At 33.3% G+C, this 26,408-nt stretch overlaps 1 protein-coding gene across 1 annotated transcript in view; it reads left to right on the top strand.

The window, feature by feature from the left end:
- The window catches only part of LOC131063822 (uncharacterized mitochondrial protein AtMg00810-like), a 33,218-nt gene extending 7,336 nt beyond the window's left edge, over window positions 1-25,882 (top strand). The window contains exons 5-6 of the mRNA XM_059212347.1: window positions 25,544-25,674; window positions 25,835-25,882. Coding sequence (XP_059068330.1) covers window positions 25,544-25,674; window positions 25,835-25,882 — 179 coding nt within the window. The remainder of the gene's footprint in view (window positions 1-25,543; window positions 25,675-25,834) is intronic.
- The last annotated feature ends 526 nt before the right edge of the window (window positions 25,883-26,408 follow it).

The raw sequence follows: 26,408 nt of genomic DNA, 5'->3' as shown, positions 1-26,408 counted from the left end.
AACAAAGTTATAATTTTATTTATATTATAAATCCTACTAAGGTGTCTTGCACCCAAGAAACTAACAATAATATCAAAAAATCTATACCTATGTGGATTGGCTTCCATAAAAAAGAAGAGACAAACTCTTTGGCGATTGAAAGTAGCTATTTTGACCACATGACATGTGACAAAAGTAAGTTCACCAATCTTGAGAAATGGATTGGAGGCACAATTATATTTGAGGTGACTCATGTACAATGATTTTTGGATAGGGAGTAATATCTATTGATGGGTAGAACAATGTAGAAGATATTCTCTATGCTAAGGGTCTCAATAACAATCTTCTCCATGTAATACAAATGTGTAGGAAAGATAACAATCTCACTTTTGACGATAAGGGCTGTGAAATTAGGAAGGAAAGATCTAGAATATTAGTGGTAGAAGGAACCCAAATTTAAGAAAATGTATATAAAGAAACATCTATTTTCTTCAAGAACTCCTTAGAAAAATGGAGTATTACAAAAATAATAATACAACTATTTGACACGGGGAAAGAAAAATGTGAAGAGAGGAAAATTCACCTCATATGTATTAGAAACAAGCATTCCATACTACGGTCCATATTCCTAATAGAGGACAACTAAGAGTGAAATGTTGCAATACTCCTTATGAGCTATGGCATGGCAGACCTATAATTGTCAACTACTTAAAAAAATTTGGACGTAAATGTTACATAAAAAAATATAGATTTTGGGAAATTTGATTATAGATCTAATGATGACAACAAGGATGATGGTTGGATACAAGAAATGGAATAATAATTGAATTATATTTAGAAAAAATAGACTTGGTAATTGGGAGCAAGTCTTGCAAACAAGAATGTGATAGTAATCAAATGGATAGAAACAAACTAAATGAAGATGGAGAAGTTGTAAGAAACTATGCAATTCTTGTATGTAAAGGTTATTCACAAGTTGAAAGATTTAATTTTGAGGATTTATTTGATTCAAAGGATAGAATGGAAGAAGTCACAATATTTATTTCTTTCTTTTATTGAAACAAGAATCCAGATTATCTTTAACCATAGAAGCAGGGGGATTCGTTCAAAGTAGAGGGGGGCATAGCATGTCTCTTTTTATTAGCTTTCCTACAATCAATTTCCTCCTGAATATTGTATAGGGAAGCCAAATTCATCAAAACCATCTCCTGGCTTCTCTTGGACATCTCCTTGATTTTAAACTTAAGGATGTCTTAGCCTTCCTTAATATCCATTACAATCTTGTTCTCATTTCTTTGAGAAACCTTCTCACTAAGGTCTTTTTGCATCTCACAACTTTATCCAAATTCTCTAATTTACAATCCATATTTCTTGCACCTCCGCAGACCCATTTTTCGTTCTCCTCCATAACCCATTTTTCTACCCTAGTGTCAGCCTCAGTCATAGCCTGAACTTCATTTATCTTCTGGATAAAAACCATTTTTGTTGTGCCAAAGAGAATAATATAATAAGAAATATGTCTAAATAAATGACATTTATTGAAAACATCTAGAAAATTTTTAAATGTCTATTTTTTCCATGGAGAAATACAACTTACAAAATAATCTTCTTTGAAATGAATTCTTTTTGCAACATCATCTCTAAAAAGGGCAAAATGTAGATACCTAACATTGTCCACAAACCAATTATTTACATATATATTCATTATTTCCTTAATTAACCCCTTTTTCTACCCCAAAATCCTAAATGAAATTTATTTACTTAATTAATTTCACCTTTATCCTATTCCATTAATTAAATAAATGTGTATTTTTTTAATTTAACAAATTCTTATTTTACCTTAATCTTGGTGTAGTCATTCCTCTCCCCTCATTGTGTTTACATGGTTCATAACTAAAATTTGTAGTCATTTAACAAGTGTCCCACCTTGTCGGCTTCACATATTCAACTAAGCCTTGTCCCTAGTTCATTGAACTTGGACACCTTCCCAAAAGTCAAACTAAGTTAATACCCTATCCATCCATTTTAACTTAAACCTCTTAATCTTGGTCATTCCTATAAGAATGCTCCCTAACCATATCCTAAGCCCTATATGTTGTTTATAATGTGACACTTGTCACATGAGTACATCTTTCAAGCCTAACCCTAATCCGCATTTAATCATAACCATCTATTAAACCTCTTAATCCTAGCCTTTGGCTGTCTATTGAGAATTCTATTTAAAGATGCCTCTCGTCCCATTTAGACATATTATTGTATCATATTGCTCTAATGTCCTTTTGATGCTCAACTCATCTTGATCTTATAGTCACTCTCTCATAATCTTGAGCAATCTTCTTTTAAATTCGTATATTTATTTGTTAGGTTTAATCGTCTTTTTTTATCAATTCATAATTTTTCAAATCTGAAAGATTAAAGTCCACAATCGTTTTCTTAAAAAGATTTTTTTTACTCATCTCTCTAATTTTCTAAATAAGAAAAACTCATATTAATTTAACAACCTGAAAATTTAAGATTTTGCTATTATTTTCAGAAAAAAAAAACTTTCTTTGCTCATTCTATCCAAGTAATGTAAATTCTCAGACCTCTTTTTTGATATTATTGTAAAGATATTATTTTTTTTTAATATCTTCTTGATTGACTATTGTTAGTATTTTGTTGCAGGTACTTAATATTGTAATTGAAGTTATGATGGATACTAAACAACAAAAATGAGCATTTGGTGAAATCAATGGCAATATTGTTCATACATCTCTTATACTGGTTGTCAATCTATACTATTTGACATCAAAGACAACACAATGCCAACATATACATATACATATATATATATATACACACACATATACATACAAGTGTATATACATATATACAAATATACATACATATGTATATACATATATGCATATATACATATATACATGTGTATTTTTGTGTGTTTGAATGTTCTACTTATGTTATATGATTGGTCATACCTTCATAGATTACACCATCTCCACATAGTCATCATTGATCATATCTTGTTCATTCCATCTATTGTTTGATAGCATAGATATGGATTCCCTTCTTATGTCTCCTCTCCATGTGGATGTAGGAAAATTTTAGCCATGGACTATTGTTAAAAGATCTCAAAATATCATAGCTAGGTCAAGGGTTTGCAGTTTTGGGATCAAACTGGAGATTGTGTAGGCATTTAGCTCCTAACTCTCATGGTGTTTTTAGTATGTTTTTTATATTGTAACATTATTATATCTTTCAATTTATTGGTTTTTCTTGATGTGTTTGACATTTTAGTTGTCCAAGGTTTATGTGCCCTTTCAAAAAATCAATTTTACTCAAGATATAAAGAACTAATTTTCAAGGTAAACAATATAATAGGACATATGTTTCTAATACTTAACGTTTCTTTAAAATAATAAGCCACATCAAGAGGAAAACATAAAAAAATTGTAGGTAAGAACATAAATTGAAAAATTATGATGATAAACTAAAACAAAAAAATTATGATGCTAAACTCTCTACTAACTTCTATATGTTCTCTAGTTATGCCATGAATATCACCTGCATTGATTTAGATACCTAAATTTAATGCCCATGATTATTTATAGTCCAAATAAAAATATAACAATGACCACCTAAATTAATTTATTGCTAAAGTAACTATAAGTTGGATAATCATAATCATACGCACATTCAGGATTAAGACTGTAGCATGACCCTCTCCTTCAAATAATAAATTTGTGGTCAATACTAATCAATTACGGATGCTTCTATAGAAAATATTCATCTTGTCATCTGACATATTCAACAAACAAAAAATTCTTCCACCAAATGAAATACCTTATAAATGTCCCAATCATGAACTTCTTTAACCATGAGTGTAAAATTATAAGGGATTATAATTTGTGAAGGTTTGTGTTTTCATATTCTTGTTCCTAGGTTTTGGGTAGTTGGACCAACAAAAAGGTGCATTACACCTAATACCAACATTCTCCAACTTATCATATACCTTTAAGAGAAATATAGAACTCCAAAAAATAATGTTCACTAAAAACCAAGGTTTAGTTTCATGTTGAACTAATTGACTCCTATATGATCATAATATCAACCAAGCATCTATAACATCCATCAAGTAACCACCTTCTTAATAACGACACTCTCATCCTCCATACCCAAGAAAGGAAAATAATAAACTAAATTCAAGATCATAGTTGGAATGTCATGATTTAATCCAAACATATATACCAAAGTCCATCTCCTCCAAAATAGGATTCAATATCTATAAAATACTCAATGATAGTTGTAGTAGAGACCATGGCATGTCAATAACATATCCAACTAGTCATAACTAAAAATAGGGTACACAAATCGTAGTTAACCTTATTTTCATCAATGTATCTAGCCCACTCAAGAAACATAAGTATTAGTATATTCATCATGCAACACAACACTTGTCTCAATGCGTAACAAATAAAAACTTAAAGATCTTTGTATTACAATCTAATGACACATATGCCTCCCAAATATGCTTGCAGCACTACATAGGTAATGTCTAATCTAAATCTAACTAAAGAATGAATAAATTCCACCAACAACACTCACATAGAGAATTTGGCTAAATGCTCTATGAGATAGTGTCAAAGAACACTTATTGAAATGTAAACTTGAAAATAAAAGATTTTTAAAACTCTCTCATGTTCTTCACATCACATAAAAGTAGAGATTAAAGATCCACAATCATTCTTATTGTTCCAGTACTAAATTATAATAAGGTATTGTAAAAAAAAATGATAACAAATACTCAAATCTCAACTCCAAGATAAAATAAACCAAAAATCCGCAATACACAAAAAAAAATAGAGAGAAACCCCTCAAATTAAACCATGTCCTTGTGCAAGCACAATCACATGATCATGCTTTGAAATGTAATATATCCTTCTAATTTTCTACACAATAAAATATAAGCTAATATCTCTATTGAAATTTCAAAAAAGTAGTAGAAATATATGTAAGTCTCTCAAAATGAAGGAATATCAAACAAAATAACAAGTCCCTAAATAATAGAAAAAGAAAATTTGAGCGAAGTTGAAAGCTATACAGGACAAGATTGAAGGAATCTTGCATCTTGGGATGAATATGTAGAGGAGATTTTTATAAGGTAGTAGGGTTAAACTAAATAAAAAAGAAGAGGTCTTTTGGAAACAAAAATCTAGGATTCAATGGCTTATAAAAGGAGACAAGAACACTAAGTTCTTTCACCATTCTACTATGAAGCACAAAAGTTGGAACAAGATGCAACAATGAAAGAAGTAAAATAGACTTAAAACAAAGGATGAGGTGGAGATTATCAAGCTTGTTGTTGACCTCTTTGAAAATCATAACAACAATTGTCAAGATGGCTTTAGGACCATAATGGCTTCCTTGAGGTTATCATAGATGAGGATTTGAACCTTCTCTATTCCAGAGTTTCATTTCAGAAGGTGAAGGAGGTTGCCTTTTTCTTTTGAGGCTTATAAGGCTCCAAGACTAGATGGGTTCCCCGTGCTTTCTTTCAAGATTTCTAGGATATTGTTGGAGAGGATGTCTTCAATGCTGCTAAGGACTTTTTGAGGTCTGCTAAACTCTTTAAACAAGTCAATTCTACCTTCATTGATTTGATTCTGAAAATGATAATGTTATTTCTATTAAGGATTTTAGACCTATAAATTGATTTAATACTTTGTATTAAATATTTTCTAAAGTTATTGTTAATAGGTTAATAGGCTCAAATTAGTGTTGGACAAAATGATATCTATTAACCAGAAAGGCTTTGTCAAATGGAGACATATTATGGATGTTTTTATCATAGCCTGCAAATTGGTTCACTTGACGGAACATAGTAGATGTTCTTTGTTACCACTCTAATCTTCTTTGTTCTGGTTAATGGATTACATCATGGATACTTTTCTTGTGGTCATGGCCTCTAACAAGGGGACCCTCTCTCTCTCTACTTGTTTATATTATTATTGTCAAAGTCTTCTAGAGCAATATCCAAAGGGTTAAAGTGGCAGGCAAATTAAATGGTATTGAATTTTCTTCTATTCTAGATCATATCACCCATTAGTAGTTTGTGGATGATAGTATTATTTTTGGGGATGTCTACATCTTCAAAGCTAGATCCTGGAAGAAGATCCTTAATAATTATGCCAAGTTATTTGGTCAACACATTAATTATGAAAAAAAAAAATTCTAAATGTCCATCCTGATCTTCAATTCGAAATCACTGAAATCCTACCCTACAATGATGCTTCCTTTTTAGACTCCTATCTGGGGTTGCATCTTATTTCTAAAAACCCCATGAATCTTTTTTGGAATTGTATAATTGAGAGGTTTCATAAAAATATTTTAGGATGGAAACTAGGGAAACTTCTAAGTCTAGTTGGTAAATTCCAATTGGTCAAGTCTTTCTTACAGAACATCGCGATCTACTTTCTCATTTTAGGATGTGTGGATGTGTGGCTGAAAAATTTGGAAAAATTTAAAAGTATTTCCCTTGGACAGGTATGGAAGAAAAATATTGCATGTCCTTTGTTGCTTGGTATAGAGTTTGCAACTGCAAAAAAGATGGAGGGCTTGGGATAAGAAAACTTAAACCTTTCAACAAGGCCTTAATTTCTAAATTAGTTGGTAGCTAGTTGAAGGTGTAAAAGAATAGGCCAAAATCTTCAAAGACAAATATTTAAATAATGCCAATAGTTGCACTCTTACTCTTGACAAAGAGGTACCATATAGATCTTGTATATAGAACAATATATCAAAAATCATATCTATATTACAAAAGGGAGGGAAAAAATTGGTTGGAAATGGAAGGTGTACCAAGTTTTAGGATGATATTTGGTTAAAATATAAAGCTCTTACTGACTTGAACTAATTCAATATGATTACAAAGGTCCTAATCCAATTTTGTGGCACCTTCTTTCATGGTTGTCTTTCGTGGAAGGGTAATCAAGGTAGATGGAGAGACTTTATGGTTCAAGTCAGAAACAAAAAAAAAAAATCTGTGATGATAACGTAAGGCAAATGATGGAGGAGGCTTAGTCCTTAGCCTCTATCCTGGGTGGCTACTCCTTTTTTCTCCTGACAAGGAGGATGAATGGATATGGCATCATGATTCCTCAGGTGCATTCTCAGTTAAATCTACTTACAAGGCTATTAATGGATAACCAAAGGATCAATTCAATTGGAACATGGTATGGGTTAAAGGCCTAATCCCAAAAATCAGCTATTTTTAGTGGGTTACTGCCCATGGTAAAATTATAACAATCGATAATCGTTACTGCCCATGGAATATCCTTTGTTGTCTTATCGAAGATAATTGTGGAGGTGATTGGTTTATAGAATTAGAGAAAGAAAGTTGATGAGAGTCAATTGTGGTGCAAAATGAGTATGATCACTCAGTCCTCCCTAAACCTTATGCAAATGATAGTTATTTTTTAATGAAATATTTTACTTTAGAGGGCTGATACCTAGTTGTGCAAAACTACTATTTCCCTCTCCTTAATCACATAAGTCATGGTGAGAAAATTAACTTTCCATATTATCAAGTTTCTCTTCATTGTATGTTAGCATCTTGAAGGGGGAGGCCCCACTACTTCATCAAGGGCTTATTTATGTATATAAGTATGCATTTGATCATAGCCCTCACTGAAGCCATTTGTTAACCCTCCTAGCGATTTCTAAGCAAAAAAATGAGGCCCAATGCTCATCTGTGAGAATTGATCTCATTGAAAGTAACCCTCTGCCTTCGAATGTGAATACCCATGTTGCCAAATATAAAGGTAAAAATCCCTCTATTGAATTGGAATCAAAAGCCCTAGAAATTTCCCTACTCAAGATGAACTCTAAAAAAAGAAAAGCTTTAACCCCTAAAAATAGCTTGGCTAAGGCTAGAAGGACTAAATAGGATTCTAGCAAGAAGCACATTACAATTGACCTTCATTTGCATGACTCTTTAAAGTGGATGAAAATAACCTACATAAAAAGGAGAAGTAGGAGGGAAGTCTTGGTGAAAGAAGGTTGGCTCGTCTCCTTGCCAAAGACAAAAAAAATAAAAAAATTAAAGCCAAAGATGTTTCCCCTAATCTAGAGGAGGTTCTCACCCCTAATGATGGTGGTGGTTGCTCTAGTGAGGAGGCAGAGGATGAGGAATTTTATGTGGAAGGGGAGGAACAAAGGGAGGATAGTAAGGTTGATACGAAGGGTTTGTGAAATTCCTAGAGGACAAGGTTGATTTAGAGCAGAACTACCCACCTCAAAATTATTTTGAGGATGTGGATTTGGTGCCTTATTCCTAGGACTCTCCTACTAAGAAAGAGAATTTTAGTGCCAAAAACAACAAAACCAGATAATTGACCTATAGGTTAGGGTCATGAACCTTGAAGGGAAGGTGGAGGAATATAGGAAACAATATCAGCTAATGGGGGAGGCCTTGAATTCCCTATGATCTTTTATTGATGGAATAATATGAAAAGTGGCCATTGGGTTTGTCTCAGGACAGAGCAGGATGAAGAAAAAGAATAAAAAGATGAAGAAGGATGTCAAAGGGAAAGAGGAGGAGAAAAAATAGGACACATTACACACTAAGACCTGGAAGGAATAGATGCAATATCTTGCACAAGATTGGAACCTCAAAAAGGATGATTAGGATGTAGCTAGGTTGGTGCTTTTTTAGTTTGTGTTAATTTTGAATCCTGATAGTATTAGTTTTAATATGGAATTTTATCTAAACAATCATGCATGCCTTATATTGGGTGTTTATATTTGGATTAAGTGCTATGATACTATTATGCTAGTAGCTATATTATGGATAGTAGGAATATAGATAGGGTTATTATGTTTAGTTATGTGGGTATATTAGTTTTTTATTACTTTTAAGAGCTATTTTCATTCTTTATAGGTGTTTGGTTATTCGATGCCAATGGATGTGTTGTTGCTCTCTAGTTTTGTTGTCTGTAAGGGTCCAAGGTCCCTTTCTTGCTAAAGTAATAAAAAAACAAGTCCTTGAATAACATGGAATGTTGTCGATGACATGGTCAAGAAATTAGAAAAATGAGAGACTATAGAGAAGAAGCTTGAGGATCATAACATTTCCAAAATTTCTCAATGGGATGAGAGGAGAGAATTGGTTGAGTTTAAGGAAAACCATGAGGCTTTGAAAAGAAAGGTAGAGAAAATCATTGCTCTAAGACAAGAAATGGTGATGAATAATTGGGTCTCTCTACATGCAATCTAGGAGGTGATAGAGAAAAGGAAGGTGAAGAGAAAATACACCTCGATTCTCCTTATGTGGCATCAGACCCCCTCACCTCTTTTGTCAAGGCTACTCCAAATTTGGGCACTCTAACCTCTTGGAAAGATTCTAACAAAAAGTTTTAAAAAAAATTAAAGCTTAAAGTCATGATTAGCCGGATGATAATGTGTGCCAACTTGGTAGACCATTCCTTCATGTTTTTGGTAGGTGATTGAATTTTTTTCTTATTTTTTGTTTTGCTATTTAGTGGTTCTATCTTGTTCATCTATTCAGTTTTAGCTTGTTTTAATGGTTAGATATAGTTTTTTGACTACGTGTGCACTTCTCATGCATCCCAAGTAATTTATCTTTAATAGATATGTAAAATGTTTAGGCCTATCCCAATTTAATTAATCATATCAAGTTCCTCATTAAGGAAATATGTTCAAAGCTAATAATCATTTTTTGTACTCTTCAAAATATATTATCCTCAAAATTGATACTATAGCTCAAGACCCAATTATAATGAGATAATGAGAATTATAACCATATATCTTAGACACTTTAATGTTGTATCCCACTTCAATGAAGTTGTAGCTCTTTCAATCTTCGTCTAAACTTATTCGTTGTTGTGTCTGATTCACCCTTGTAGGAGACAATCTATATCATTGGGGCTACCATGACATTCTCTCTAGATGTTTAGTGTCATGTATATATAAAGTGTGTACCTGTTATACCTGCAAATGCAACACAAAACACTCAATAAATCATTACAAGCAATGGTTAGAAAATTAATCAATGAAAGATAAAACCATAGCTAATCAATCTATTACCTCCTAGTAAATGGGAGTATGAATTTTGCTCTCAGATCTGGTTATGCAAATTCCAGTGACTTGAATACACTTACATGGAGGATTTAAATGATGAAGATGCATAAGCTAGATGAGATATATGATTTAAGCTATATAATTCTATGATATTGCTATGAAATAAGCTAAGATTTAAGCTAAAATTGAACTTGATAACATTGCTAAAGTCATAAACTAGAAGCTAGATGCCTATAATAACAATGCTTGAATGCAAATGAGATGGGATCATTATTGCTCCAAAATGAGGTCTATTTATAGGATTTCCAAGGCTAGGGGTGAGGTGGTAGGAATCAATGCTCAAGATTAAGTTTGAAGATATCAATGATGAAATTGGAGGAGGTTGGCAAATAGACTGGATTAAAGGGAACATCTGTCATCTCTATGGTGACAAGTGTCAAGAGGCTTCTAGAAGAGTTGGATAAAAGGGAACACTTAGTGACAAGTGTCACAAAGATTCTAGAAGAGGTTAGATGAAAGGGAACACTTAGTGACAAGTGTCACAAAGATTCTAGAAGAGTTTAGATGAAAGGGAACACTTAGTGACAAGTGTCACAAAGATTATAGAAGAGGTTAGATGAAAGGGAACACTTAGTAACAACTGTCACAAAGCTTTCCTCATGAGAGGGTAAAGTGTTCAAGGAAAGGGGACATGTGGTAAATGGAATGGGTTAGCGTTAGGAATGGTTAGGTTAGGAGAAGAATTAATTAATTTGAATTAATTAATCAAAGGGGATTGTTGAAATAAGCCTATTAAATAAATCCTTAGATTTATTAATAAGTAGATGAAAGGGGAGGATTTTAATCAAATTGTTGATGAATTCAATTAAATTGGGGAGGGAGAGTAATTAAATAATTGCTTATTCAATTAATTATCTTCAGACCATTTTTAGGTGTATACATTTTTTCCCTCTTTGAAGCGAGGTGTGATGACGCGTTGATTTAAAGAATAATCTAATTTTTATGATGATATTGGTTTGATAGGATGCCCCGGCTCTTAATTGCTAAATTCCGGTATGATGATGCCCCCTCAAGAGATCAATTGAGATAATCGATCTTTGGAGTTTTTGCAAAATTGATATCCTGATAGAAATGATTTGATTTCTGAAACTGTGGTTTGATGAAAATGTGATTTCTTCTATTAGCTTGATTGCTTAGATAGATAAGATTGATAAATATTGATCGATTATATTGATAAGATCGAAATCTAGTCTAGTTTTAGGAAGGATACATCCTGTATAAGACAAAGATGATCAGAGCGTTTGGTTTCAGGAAGGATTCATCCTATATAAGACATGATTAGAACGTCTTGTTTCAGAAAAGATACATCCTATATAAGACATGAATCAAAATCAGATCGTCTAGTTTTAGGAAGGATACATCTTGTATAAGACATGATAGAATCTATTAGGTTTGATTGATTGATTTGATTTGATAAGGTTGATTATATAAATAACTGACAGTTTTTTGATGTCGAGTTGCAGAAATTTTTGGATATGCTAATTGTTGATTCTGTTGAGAGAGATAGCCTAAGATTTTCATAGGGTTGACAACATCTAAATATATATGTCATTATTCCAATTGCGTATACACTTGTGATGATACTTTGATGATTCATGAGATATATTTAACCTTGGATAAAAGGGGCATATGGGATCCCATACAAGAATGAAATGCAAGCTAAAATGAAAAGCTACGACCGGACCAGTCACTAGATTATTGCTTTTTTGTTTTATCATCATTGAGATTTTAAAATGTGGGAAATGAGTGCAAACATCGATGGTATAATTAAACCATGATTATTTGAGCACTGTTTTCTTGGATTTTGATATAGCAAGTTAGCACAAGCATCGAGGTATAAATGAACCAAGATGACCTGAGTGTTGTTTGCGTAAAACGGGCAGTATTTTTCATTTTAATATGCAAATCAGAAATCTCTTCAATGATAATCTAATGATCATATCCCGAGACAAATTTTCACATATTAATGATTAATTTTCAAACAGCAGACAAGAAAAATATCATTTTCCTTCCTTGTTCCTCTAGCCAATGACATCCTGGAGTCACTCAGAAATCATGATAGCAAAAAGCAATATAAAAAAGTTGAACAATCATATTACAATCATTATCCAAAATATATTATCCACTGAAAAGTGTGTGATGTTCTTAGATTGACTTCATGATAGCTTGATAATTGATAGTTTGATGGTTGATAATTTGATCTCATGTTCAACATTGGATGTGTTTCAGTTTTTGCTTGATAAGTGTTATCTAACTGTTTGTTCTACTTGTTTGATTTAGCTCAAAATGATTAAGAGTTTGCCCCCAGCTAGGTGTATGATTTTGTCCCAAACCTAGAAACAAATTCGTTATGATATACCCAATGATCAAAACCATGGTGAGAGGGCAGCTATGATGTTTGCGTATGTACAAAGGCTTTATGATGATCAACGTTGATGGAAAATGAATGAATGCAAGTGGGAAGATGCATGCACTGATAGATGGAAGAGCTAGCGTATAGATAGAGTCTGTTTGCTAGGTTTTCACCATCTATTTTTATTGCACTTTTTCTAATATTTGATTTGATTTTATATTATACTATTTTTTCACTGTTTTTTATTTTTCTTCTTTTTCAAACATAATTTTTTTTCAGATACATGCTATTGATAGGTTCCTCAAGTTGATCTTCGTCCTATGTTGATAGCTGATATGCTCTTGACCCAAATACTGTTATGACCACAAATGGACCTAACCAGTTTGGTTCAAACTTTCATTTCTTTTCTCGATCTACTTGGTTGCATGGATTTTTCTTTAGCACTAGTTCTCCCACTTGAAAGATTAGTGATTTGACCCTGTGATTATAGCTCTGACACATTCTTTGTTGATATACCTTTAGATGATCAAAGGCATTTTGTCTTCATTCATGGATCAGTTCCATAGTCGGCCAATAATAGCCCGAGCATATGAGTTTTTTCGAAAGGCTAAGACCACTTGAATGAGTGCTACAAATTTTTTTATGGACTTCATGTAAGGCCTTCTTAGCTTCTTCTTGTTCAATACATCTTTAAAAAGTACTTTCTAGACCTTGTTTAAATAAGGTATCTGCAATGAGAGTAAAACGGGAGGATTGGCGAATAAAGTTTCTCTTTTGATTTTTTGATAATTCGGGAGGTAAGGTGTTATCTTTCAGGTATGTGTAAGTTTGGCCATAGCGGGAGGAATTATGTCGATTAATTTGACAGATGGTTTGGGAATCAGGACAATTATAGGTAGGGTAAAATAATTCTTCCACCAGGAATTCATAATGCTATTCATTTTCTTGTGTTTGAAAGAGAGAAGCAAGTGTAACCATGGCATCTGCTACTTTGTTGTCATTTCTTGGAATCTACTGAAAAGTTATTTCTACAAAATATTTTTTGAAATCATCAAACATCTTTTTATAAAGCACTAATTTTTTGTCCTTTGGTTGACAATCGTCATTAATTTGATTGATGAAGAGCTGGGAGTCTTCAAAGACTTGAAGTTGTGTAATATTCCATTCTTTAGCCATTTTGATACTTGTAACCAAAGCTTCATACTCTGCTGTTTTGTTGGTGCATGGAAAGATTAATTTGTATGCTTTTGGGATTGTATGACCTTTTGGTGTGATGAATAGAATGCCTGCTCCTGATGTGTTTTGTGTATAATTATTGATGCTTTCTCCTGGACTGATATTTGGGTGATATATTGTAAGATATGGATCGAACCCTAGAATGTTTGTATATGACCAAGTAAAATTAATTTGCCTTCTTTTGAAGAGTTCCCAATATTTCTGTCTTGCTAGTTTTTATAAAGATGTTGTTGGATGTAGATCAGTTGTGCCAAAGATAACTACCTCTACTAGTTCTATCAAAATAGATGACCTTTCTTGATAAAATTCAATTAAGGTGTCAAATATCCCATCCTCTGGTGCCTCGAGGAGGTTTTCACCATTAGGTTCATTCTTTATTTTTACTTTTTCCCAGTCTAATGTTGCCAATAAATTGTTTTCAACATTATACCTGATATTGTTTTCTTGATTTTAACTTTTGCAACTGGGAGATTTAACACACACTTGACTGGAAGATACGTTAGCAGAATCCCTAGTGAAAGTGGTTGCAGGTTTCATTTCATTAAGATATAAGGATATGGCATGGTCATTAGGAAAGGTATCATTGGTGGTATGTCCTTCATTTTCCCAGTCCATAGGCTTAGGAGGGATGAAGGATAAAGGGTCCTCATGTTGAATTATGTCAAAGATATTTCAGGTCATGATAGAGATATTAGAGATTTCAATATGTATATCCATGTTTAGAACAATAATCTCGTTAGAATGACCTTGCATAAAAAACTCCTAATCATCCTCGGTTAAGTCCATGTCAATTGAATGTTATTCTGATTCAAGTAGGCTAGTTCCTAATGTTTGCTTTGCATACATGTGAACTACATCAAATTCTACATCTGCTTCTCCTCTTTCAAGTTCAAGTTGCTCTTGTTTGTTTGTCCCTAAGAGTGAGTATTCTCCAATCCCTTGATCTTTTAGCTACATTTGTTTTTCCATGTTTGATAGAATTGATGCAAATTATGGTTCCTTGGATTGTGTGCATGAAGCTATTGTTTGATAGAATTTTAGATGATTTGATAAAACCAAGTCTAGTAGGAATGATATATCCTATGATGTGGGACAAGATTATCCTTACCAAACATTTCAGTTTTGTGATAAAGGATGATTGATCCTAATAAGAAACTATGTTTGAGTGATTAGTTTACCAAAAAGGGTGATAATGCACTTTGAGATGTTTAGATTTTGAACTTGTTGAGGGTGAGCACTTGAAAATCTTAAAGTGTATATTTCTAGAATTTGATTTGACAGGTGATAACTTGATCAAGCAAACCAAGTAGGTAATTTAAGCATTGAACAATAGATAATAGATGTTTATGATTACTGTAAACTGGTCAAGCAAAATGACAGACCTAAAAAAGTCATGCAAAGCAGTAGCTCTAGACTGATAAAAACAAAGACTCGTGCGACAATAGTTCATGAACCATATGACAAAAGATACAAGACCAGAGGACAAATCAAAAATTTCCTTTGAAAGAGAGATACTCATATGACAAAACTTTATGAACCATACGACAAAACAGATTCCTCGTACGACAAATCACTTGACTCATACGACAAAGAACAGGATAATGAAAAATATGTTTTGTTTTGCCGAATTCCGATTAGTGAATTTTGATGTTCTGCTTATGTTTTCTAGTTTTAGATGTCTCATTTTTTAATTTAGGGATGAATACATAGCAAACACATGATGTGATAAGTGACTTCAAGCATGCTAAACCCTAAGGGAGTTGGCTGAGGAGAGAAAATCTTTTCTTGCAAGCTTAGGTACACACCCAATAGCTAATCAAAATATGGCCACTGAGTCTCATGCAATGGATTCTCAACGCTGTATTATCTTACTCCAAATGCTAATGGGGGCACAATATGGAAAGTGTCTTGGGAGAGTTACTATCTCTCTTGTACAAAGATTATCACCCTTTCGAAGGTGAATCGGGTAGCTTCTAATGAAGGAGAAATAATTATGATTATAATCCATATTCTATAAAGTGGAACTATAATGCTTCTATAAAGAAAATAAATACAAATGAATTATATAGAATCTCAATTCAGTGCATGATGTTTAATCTCCATTCATTCCACACTATGTAACTAAAGAGGGTGGGGGAGGGGAATGAAACAACAATTTCAAATCCCAAATTGATGGAGAACTTACCATTTTTGGAGGAATCCTAAATTAACTTATCTTCATCATCCAATTTGAAAAATGTGTTTCTATTAAGTATCCTAAGAAGATCCACACCAATCATTCTTAACTGAATATCAAACTCCATTGGATTCATTCTCCACATCAGAGGGGAAGACTTAGGAATCTAGTAGTCACTATTATATAGCTCCTATATTTCCTATATTTGGCCAATAAAACTCATTGAATAGTCAAGAAAATGAGGTGAAACTCCAAGGGGATAGAGGACACCCATGGATCTTTTTGTAATCTTACATTATTTCCATTACTAACCTACCATAGGATACCCTTTTCAAGTAATTTTGTAGTCTTAAGAAGATTATTTTAGACACGAGATCCTCTAGGAAGGATACCAAAGAACAAAAAAGAATAATTAACCCTTTCATGAGTATTTTTTTTCTTCATGATTATCAACTAGTTAGAATTAATCAACAAAAGTATCCACCTAATCCTCACGAAAAGGGCCAAACTTAAGGAACAAGAATCCCTAAAACTGAGCCCACCAAACCTTTTATTATAGAAAATATTTCCCAATAAAGTAGAGACATCCTATTTGTTTGTTCTACACTAAATGAAAGGAATCATTTTTTACTTTGATGTAGATTCTTAGCCCATGATGCTAGAAGATGGAAAAAGGATATGAGATAAATTGAGGTACTTTGGAGATATGTCTTTAGTAATTGGATTTTCCTAACATTACTTTGAATAGCACCTTTCTAACATACAAATTTTCTCTAGATTCTTTCATCAAGCCTATTCTAGACCAACTCCTCCATCTTCCTAGTAGTTAAAGGTAAGCCCAGATAAGAAGATGGGAGGCTAGTAATTTGAAATTTCAAAATCATGGTAATTTTGTTCTAGATATTTTGGGGGACATTCATAAAGTAGAGAACATTCTTGTCTAGTTTAATTTTTTACCTCAAAGCACAAGCATAATCTGAGAGGATATAACACCAACCTTTTGTCTCTACCATCAAAATTGAGTGAAAAAAAATTATGTCATCCATAAATTGCTAATGGGAGATCACAAAAGGGGTAGAAGATGGTTTTATCCCTTTAAGAATATCTTGGTGGAAACAAAGATTCATATTTTTCTCTAAAATATACACCATGAGATTGAAGAGATAGGGAAGAAGGGGATCTCACTTCTTGAGGCAACCAAAAGAAGAGAAAAGACCTTGGGGGAACCATTGACTAGCTCCAAAAACATAGGGTTCTTTAAGAATACCTAAATCAAATTTAAGAATTTACCCCTAAAAAATAATTACTAAGCACCAAGAAAAGAAAGGGCCATGAAACCATATTGTAAGATTTAGAGATGTCTAGTTTCAAGATTGTACCCTCTGTTCAGTTGTTCTCCATAGAGTTGATAGTTTCATCGATAACAAGAACAACATCAAAAATCTAAAGACCTAAACCAAAACCCTTCTCATTAATATGGATCTACTTATTCAAGAAAGGCTTATTCTATTAACAAGGAGATTGAAAAATATTATATACAAGGTATTACATAGACTATTGGGCATAAAATAAGACATATGATTGACACCCAATTTCTTAGGGACTAAAACAATAAAGATTTTATTAATCTCTTTCAGGACAAATATTGATGACATAGATTCTCTCGTAACCAGGGAATTATCCAAATCTATTATATTTCATAACTCTTGAATGAAAAAAGTGCTAAAACAATCTAGACTCAAGGATTTGAAGAACCAAAGGAGAATATCATTTCCTTTACTTCATCACTAGATAATTTGCACTCTAGAAAATTCAAATCATCAAGGTCAATAATGTTAGGAATAGCCTAGACTAGCCTAACAAAAGCCTCATTAGCAAAAGGATCCTAAGGTGACTAAGGATTAATCAAGGAAATAAAGTGATAAATAGCCACCCAATGGATATCCTCCTCCTTTCAATAGGTGATACCATACTCACCAATCTGCTCCTAAATTTTGTTCCTTCTTTTTTGTCTACTAGCTGACTGGTGGTCAAATTTAATATTTCTATCTCCTTAACCCATTGAACTCTAGAACTCTATTTTCAATATAATTCTTCTTTGATAAAAATATTATGATTTTTTTCCAAAAGAGGATTTTCATAATCCAATCTATCTGAGGAGGCACCTAAGATCTCCATTTCCTTTTGTAAGGAGTTAATCTGGTCCTTCAAGGCTTTCTTTTGTACAAAAATACTACCAAAGGAATTAATCGCAAATCTTGCAGCTGTCCACTTTCAAACTGAGGTAATCTCCACATGTCTACCCACAAACTTACCAACCAAGGTGTTCTCCATCTTTGCTAAGGTTTTGTTCAAGGGGGATTATTTTATATTCAAACACATTTCATTCTTAGATTGCTAAATAGACACCCCATCTATGGTCATGAACTGACCATTGTTAAAAAGATCCTTCTAACTCCTTAGGGAAATGTTACTAATTTTTTCCATTGAGGAGGGTGTGGGCCCACTACCATTAGCATCCCGACTAAAATATTTCATTGAGGGAATAGAAGAGCCTAAGAAGGTCCCACCCCCATTACGGGGGCTTTCATCCAACACAATCTCATATGCAACCAAACAGGCAGTGATAGTCAACATGAGATTCCTTTGAGGGTAACACTTGCAAAGAGTCTAGAATCCCATATGCAACCAAACCCTTAGTATCAACATCATCCTTCCCAATATTCTTCTAGTCTGCACTACACAGTTCCCACCCACCCCTTGCAAAGCACATTTTCAAAAAACTTACATATAAAAACTATTATTCATTATTGTTGTCGATACAATTTCTACAATGCCAAAAATATATTATTCACTCTCCTTTATGTGGTAAGAGAATGCCTCTTCCTTGCACTCAATCTTCCCCTGTCATGGTTCTTGTTGTACTGAGGTTTACTTTAAGGGTGTTGATTTATGGATTTAATCATTCATGAGCATTCCTCCTAGAATTGCATCAATATATTTCAAACTAATAGCAACATATAATGAATAATATACTTAATATTTACTCATATTCTTAGGGCTTATTTATCTTGGGCTTTGAATTATCCTTTAGCATGAGTTGTGATGGATGAAGGGATACAAATGTGGGACTAAAATTGTATTATTCTTAATGATTGGTTTCCATATTCCAACACACTCCTTTGATCTCTCTATAGCTTATTGATTTAGATTATAATATATAGCTTTATTCTCAATTTTTTGTGTGATTAAGAGAAGAATATAATAGGAAATATGTTGTTAACAATTGACATTTGGAATAAGCTTTTAATTCTGAAAATTAACATCTTTTTTTGGCTTTTCATGTAGGGTAAGATATATACCATTGACAACCTTTGTAAAAGAGGTCTCCCTATTACTAATAGATGCTTCCTATGCAAAGAAGAAAAGGAAAATTTTGGTCACCTTTTGCTACACTACTCTTTTGCCATGGATATCTGGAGTTTCTTCCTTGATTCTTTTCAAAGGCTATGGTTTGAATGGAAGTGCCCCATTGACAATCAAGCTTTGGGAGTCCTCTGGAACATGGCTCTTCCTCATATTGCTTGGGGTACTTGGAAAGAAAGAAACAATAGAGTTTTTAGAGATTTGAAATCTCCTAGGCTTGTTATGGCTATTAGAACCAGAAAAGCTATCAAGGAGAATTTTCTTCACTCCTGCCCCAGTAGAAGGAATGACCATCCCCTCCCTACTCTCTAGGAGGAGTGGTATACTATCAGACGGTGGCAAATTGGCTGGAATATATCCATTCCTATGCACAAAATTAAACAATACAGACAAAATGTTCTATAGAATCCCCCCCTATGGGATGGATCAAAATCAATGTGGACAGGGCAGCTAAAGGTAATCTTGGGTCAGTTGGGTGTGGGGGAGTGGCTAGGAATCATATGGGTCTGTTGGTTTCTATGATGGTGCTCCCTTTGGCTACCCATTCTAACCATTTTGCGGAGCCCAATGTTGCCCATTTTGGTTTACACATGGCTAAAAGGAAAGATTTTAGAAAGGTCTGGCTGGAATCTGACTTACTCAACATTTTCAATTATTTGAATGAGTGTATGGATCCTAGTTGGACTATCACCAAACTGATCAAATATTATTGTGATGATTAAAGAGTTGGATGAATTCAAAATTTCTCACATTTTTCGGCAAGGAAATAAAGCGGCAGATTTATTGTCTAATATGACGGTGGGCTACGTGGCGACAAAATGGTAGAGAAATCGGGACTCTTTCCCAAAAAGCTTGTGTGACCTGGCTTATGATGATATCATCCACTTGCGATAACCAATGAAGAATAGTCATGGCTTGATCAAGTTGTTGGGGAAATGGGTTCCTTTCAATTTCCCTATTTGAAGATCTAAAAACTTCTAGTGTGCCTGGATTTTCTGTCTTCTTGTCCAGCCCCTATCTTACTTCTATTTGGAGACTTGTCTAGTGTGGCCCATTTCTTGTTTCTATTGGGTGACCCAGACCATTATGCGTGGGGACAAAAATAGGCAAGAATCGTGCAGTTTTGATAAATGGAAGAAAAATAAGGAAGTGTGGCAGGAAATTATTGATGGGGGAATGGTTCCCTTCTTGGAAAGACTCCATGGCCCTTCTCCTCTACTCATGGAAATGTTTGTCAACATATGGAAGAAAGGGGTTTTGAGGGCCTATGGTGCTAATTATCAGCTGGATGAAACCCTGGTGGCTACGGTTATAGGTTTGGCTATGAATAGCAGAAGGTTTCACGGAGACAAAAAATAGTGGTGGAAGACATGGCAAATTTTTTTGATAAAGATAAGGAGCATTCAAGAGTTAATAAAATGGCTGATGGTGGCTACAATAGAAAGGATCTTATGGCTCCCTGGGGCGAACATGGTCGAGTTCATCATGAGGTACATTATGCTTGATGGCAGATATGCCAGTATATTTTCCTATCATTTTACCATCTTGAATCACTTTAGGCATGGCAAAGTTATTTCGATTCCTTTCTATCTGGTTTCTTCTGTGGAGAATAGTCTTGAAAAACATGTTGAGAACCCCAATAATTCTGTCCTCCATGAAGGACTTATTGTGCTCATTATGGAGTATGCCAAAGCCCTTGAAGTTGTGCCCTTTCTCTCTGAGAAAGGCCAAATCCCTAATACTAATGTTCAAGATGTCTTTGATTTGGATATGGAGATGGAGGATAGTGGGAGTGCCAAACCCCTTTTTGACCCTGATTATAAGCTAGTTGAAGAGGGTGAGATGTTGGTCACTTTTGGAACCCATAGCAGCAAGACCCCCCAGATGGGCTGCAAGTAAATATAAATCAACCAGCAAGATGATTTCTAAAATTGAGCCTTATTCCAAAAAGAAGAAGTTGGTTGCTAAATACTATGCTCCCAAGACCTTGGACTAGGAAATCAAATTGGACATTCCTCTTAATTTCTTGAAGGAGAAGCAGGAGACTCTACCTAAAGATGTGGATGGTGGTTTACAGAAGGATAGTTCTCTAATGAATTTGTTGATGGAAGTGACTAGAATCCAGGAGAACTGCTGGAAGTGGGTGGGGAAGGAGATTGATACCCTCAAAGAGGGGATTAAGGAGATAATTGATATCTTCATTATCGCCTGACCCTAGCAAATCTGAGAAGCTCATGATCATGACCTAGAAGCTTTCCCATGACATCAAGGTTATGAGAAATAAACATGAGCAAAGAATTGAGAAGGTTGAGCTGTCTATGGAGGAAATCAAGAATAATCTTTTGAATTTGGTTGACATAAGTAAGGAGGCCATGAATAATAGTATGGAGGGGCTGGATGGTGGCGGAGTACAGATCCAATCCTATTAATGGTGACCCTGATGATAGTAATAGAAAGAAAGATTTGGGTAGTGAAGACTCTATTGTTGGTGGCAATAAAATGATGGGCCCTAGTTCCAGGACCAGAAGCATGAGCAACAATAAGGGTACCTCCAAGTTCATTATGGAGGAATTGGAGGCAATCAACAAGGCTACCATCTAGAAGAACGCAGAGCTGGTGCACTCTCTTAACTGAGTGTTTGTCTGTGTTTTATTTTGTTGTTGGTTTCTATTTTACTGGCTGATGGCTAGGTTTTGTAAAACTTTAGGTTTTGAGTCCATGTAAAACTTGTTTATCTTTATCAAAAATAATTGACATTTGTTTAAAGTAATTGAAAAATTCAAGTAGAAAATACCCTTTTTTTTAAAGTAAAAATACAATTTACAAAATAATCTTCTTTGAAATGAATTTACTTTGCAATTTCATTTCAAAGAGGGCCAAAATGTAGACACCTAAAAATGTCCATTAACCTAAACCAGTTATATATATATATATATATATATATTCATTATTTCTTTAATTAACCCTTTTTACTACTCCAAAGGCCTTAATTAAATAAATATTATTTATTTATTTAATTAATTTCACCTTTATGCTATCCCATTAATTAAATAAATATGTATTTATTTAATTTAATAAATTCTTATTTTACCTTAATCTTTGTCTATTTGTGTTCACATGGATCATAATCAAAATTTGTAGTCATTTGACGTGTCCCACCTTATCCCCTTCACATGTTTAACTAAGCCTTCTCCCACATTCATTGAACTTGGACACCTTCCCAAAAGTCAAATTAACTTTATATCCTATCCATCCATTTTAACTTAAACCTCTCAATCTTGGCCATTCCTATAAGAATGCTCCTAAACTTTATCCTAAGCCCTATATGTTGCTTATCATGTGACACTTGTCACATGACTACATCTTTCAAGCCTAACCCTAGTCCTCATCTAATCATAGCCATCCATTCAACCTCTTAATCGTAGCCTTTGGTTCTTGTATTGAGAATTCTATTTAAAGAGGCATTTCATCCAATTTAAACATCTTGTTGTATCATTTTGTTATGACATCCATTTTATCGTCAACTCATCTTGATCTTATAGTCATTCTACGAGAGCAACCACACTCGTCTATCTACATCAATAATTTATTTGATCTTTCAGGTTTGCATGTTTTAAATTCATATATTTATTTGTTAGGGTTAGATTTAAAAAATTTAATTATGATATAAAAAACACATAGGGATCCTCATAATGTTGGTTGTAAGATATGAGTCCTATTACTACTTTTCAATGTCATTGTTTTTTATTAAGGGTTAAAAGGTTTTGAGTGGACCAGAAACCCTTACAATAGGTTTTATTTGAAGTAATCAAATTGAAAAAGATAATTATAGATGTTGAGTTTCAAATTTTATTTTATGGTGATTTTGTTTTGCATCTACTACAATGTAATTTCAATCTTCTTTTAAATTCATATATTTATTTGTTAGGGTTAGATTTAAAAAATTAAACTATGATATAAAAAAGACATAGGGATCCTCATAATGTTGGTTGTAAGATGTGAGTCCTATTACTACTTTTCAATATCATTGTTTTTTATTAAGGGTTAAACAGGTTTTGAGTGGACCTAAAACCCCTTACAATAGGTTTTGAAGTTGTTCAACCAGCGGATTTATCATGGATCTAAACCCCAAAGAAGAACACTGCAACCAGCAGCCCAATCACAGCCTAACCACAAGATTAAACATCACCATCATTGTTATACCTATGTCTTCTTTGTCTAGAAATGTACGATTTAATTACTAAACCCATTTTAAAAGAGTTAGTCTTTTTCTTGAATTTGTTTTATATTTACCCTAATTTGTTTAAATTTATTTTGTTAATTATATTAATAACTTTTTACGATCAAAAATAATTTAACTCTAATAACATTATTTTTGAAACAAAACTTTCTTTACCTCGTAATCTCTAATTTACTATATAATAAACACTCATATCATGTTCAATCGGTTATAACATGGGATAGGTATTGCAGATTGATCCCAGCTCTCTGTCATCTCCATTCTTGCTGTTTAAACAGTTATAAAATGGGATAGGTATAGCAGATTGAGCTCTGCTCTCTGTCATCTTCAATTTTGTGATTTATTTTGTAGCTCACTAGCTAGTCTCCGGACATAAATCTTTGTGTTTTCTCTTAATTTTAGTATGTTTTCTGCTCTCCAGACATGTCTCATCTCATCTGGACTTCTTTACTATAATGTTTATATTTTTAAGTCATTTTACTTATTGCAAGTGCTCTTGTTTATGTTACTTTTGCTTAGTGCAGAGTCGAGCAAGGATTCATTGACAGCAGACTTTTTAGTAGCTGACTTATTGCAAGTGCTCATGTTCATGTTACTTTTGCTCCAGATACCTATAGTATCATAGGGTTAGTTCTAATGGTGAAGATGGAAGTAACATTACCTGTACTTGTTATCATCCCTCTGACTCCAAACATCCACTTGCAATGGTTAGAGGACAAGATCATCTTTGGGTTCTCCTCAATGGCTAGAGGTAAGTCTTGTTATAAGTTCCTAACAAGTTTATTATTCTTTGGGTTTGAAAAAAATTGTTTTCACAAGTTTATTATTCTTTGGGTTTTCAAGGGAAATTATAAGATGTCTTTATAACTGTTAAGCGATAATGGCTAAGCTTAAATCTAATCAGCATTTAAAAGGTTTATAGGTTTTATTTTTTCTGATTCTTTGGGTTTTCAAGGGAAATTATAAGATGTCTTTATAACTGTTAAGCGATAATGGCTTAGCCTAAATCTAATCAGCATTTAAAAGGTTCATAGGTTTTACTTTTTCTGAGGTTTTTTCTTTAGGTTGGCATGCATTTTGTGACTTTTTGCATATCAAGGTAGACTTTGTGAAATATATTAAGCAGCAAAATTTATTAAATATTCACTATCAACCTTGTAATATAATGGAAGATATTGCGGTAGTGTGACATAAATGAATGAATTTTGGTGGTCCGTTATCGGAGTATTACTTCAATTCCGTACTTGAATCAGAATACTATTAAGATGAATGACCTACTCCATATTTATTTCAATCTTCAACATTAAAGACTAACTTTGAAAACTGGGTTTTTTTGGGATTCGAATGGATTTCAATCTATTACTCAAATATTTAATTTTTCTAAATATTTAATGTCCTACCAATTGGTCTGTCACGGATTGCGGGTAGATTGATAGACAATATTTAATTTTTGGGCCCTTTCTTAGATATGTTCAGAACTATAAAAAAATGAGGCCCAGTGACAGTCTAAACAGTAGTTTTTACCTTAAAAACTAATGATAATTGATACATTGAACTATTTAGGATGTCTTTTTCTTTTTTAGAAGTGTGCAGTTGAATTCTGTATGAATCTGAGATTCATCTAGGTTTGGCCAGCAAAGTTTGATCATTTTAGGTTTTTAGGTCATTTCAATTTTTTTCTGTAGAATCGATGCTCTGTCAATTTATATCTTGAAGAGGCAAAGTGTTTTAATTGATTGATTTCGGCAGGGAATTCTATCCGTCTTACAACATTCCCCCTCCTGGTCAACAGAGACACTGCAAAACGGTCAACATGGCTTTTATGTTTCTTTAGTTTTTACTGAACTTAGGCTTTTCTTATATTTGAATCTTATGTTTCTTTAACTTAGGGATTCATTTCATATTTATGAGTTTGGTGGTGCATGCTGAATATATTGCTGCCAATTTAAAGATTTGTTTTTAATGTTTTGAATAACAGATGGTACAATTGTTATAAATGGAGTTAACAGAGGAAAATTCTCAATTTGTTTTTCAGGAGGATATAGCAAAAGCAAACTCCCGACAGGTGAGAACAGCTGTTATGATAAGAAATATTCCCAACGTATACAGGTATGCCCAGTATTGAATTTATGGCTCTGAAGGCTAATTTATTTCAATATTATAATTTTATGTAAATTTGTAAGAACAACTAATTTGGCATTTATTCTAAGCTGATTGGGCTATATATTTATATTTCTAATCGAGACGTGTTTCTTCAATTCTTATACAGGTGCAGCGATTTAATGAGAAGAGCACAGATGCTTCAATGTACTTTTAATAGGTTTCCACGTATGTTGAAGAATTTGTTTAAAAGGTGTCAACGTTGACTACGATTTCACGAATTTTACATTAGCTAAAGTCATATGGAACCTATATAAAGCATTTCATATGTAACTTGAAAATGTTTGGACTCCTGAAAAGCTTCACTAAAATATTTGAACTTGTTTATCCCATCAAATTCACTATATTTTAGTGAACCGTTTAAAGTTTTCTTATGTAACTTGAAAATGTTTGGACTTCTGAAAAGCTTCATTAAAATATGTGAACTTGTTAAAGCCCATTAGTTCCTTCTTGACCATTAACCTATGACGCCATGAATGTTAATATCAGATCAAATTTGAATGCATAAAACCACTTAAACTAATCAAACAACATGATTTAAGAGTACAATTGCAAATTACCTTTTGATCCAACCTTTTTCTTTCTATCAATACCATTATTTGTTTCATTCTTTCCTCCTTATTTTTTTTGTAAGATTCCATTCAAAGCAAAGGAGGAGGTTGAAGCTAAAATAATGAGTAAGA

This window comes from Cryptomeria japonica, chromosome 10 (assembly GCF_030272615.1).
Source record: "Cryptomeria japonica chromosome 10, Sugi_1.0, whole genome shotgun sequence".
Taxonomy (NCBI): Eukaryota; Viridiplantae; Streptophyta; class Pinopsida; order Cupressales; family Cupressaceae; genus Cryptomeria; species Cryptomeria japonica.
Note: the sequence above shows the minus strand (reverse complement) of the source record. Positions and strands in the feature narration are given on the sequence as shown.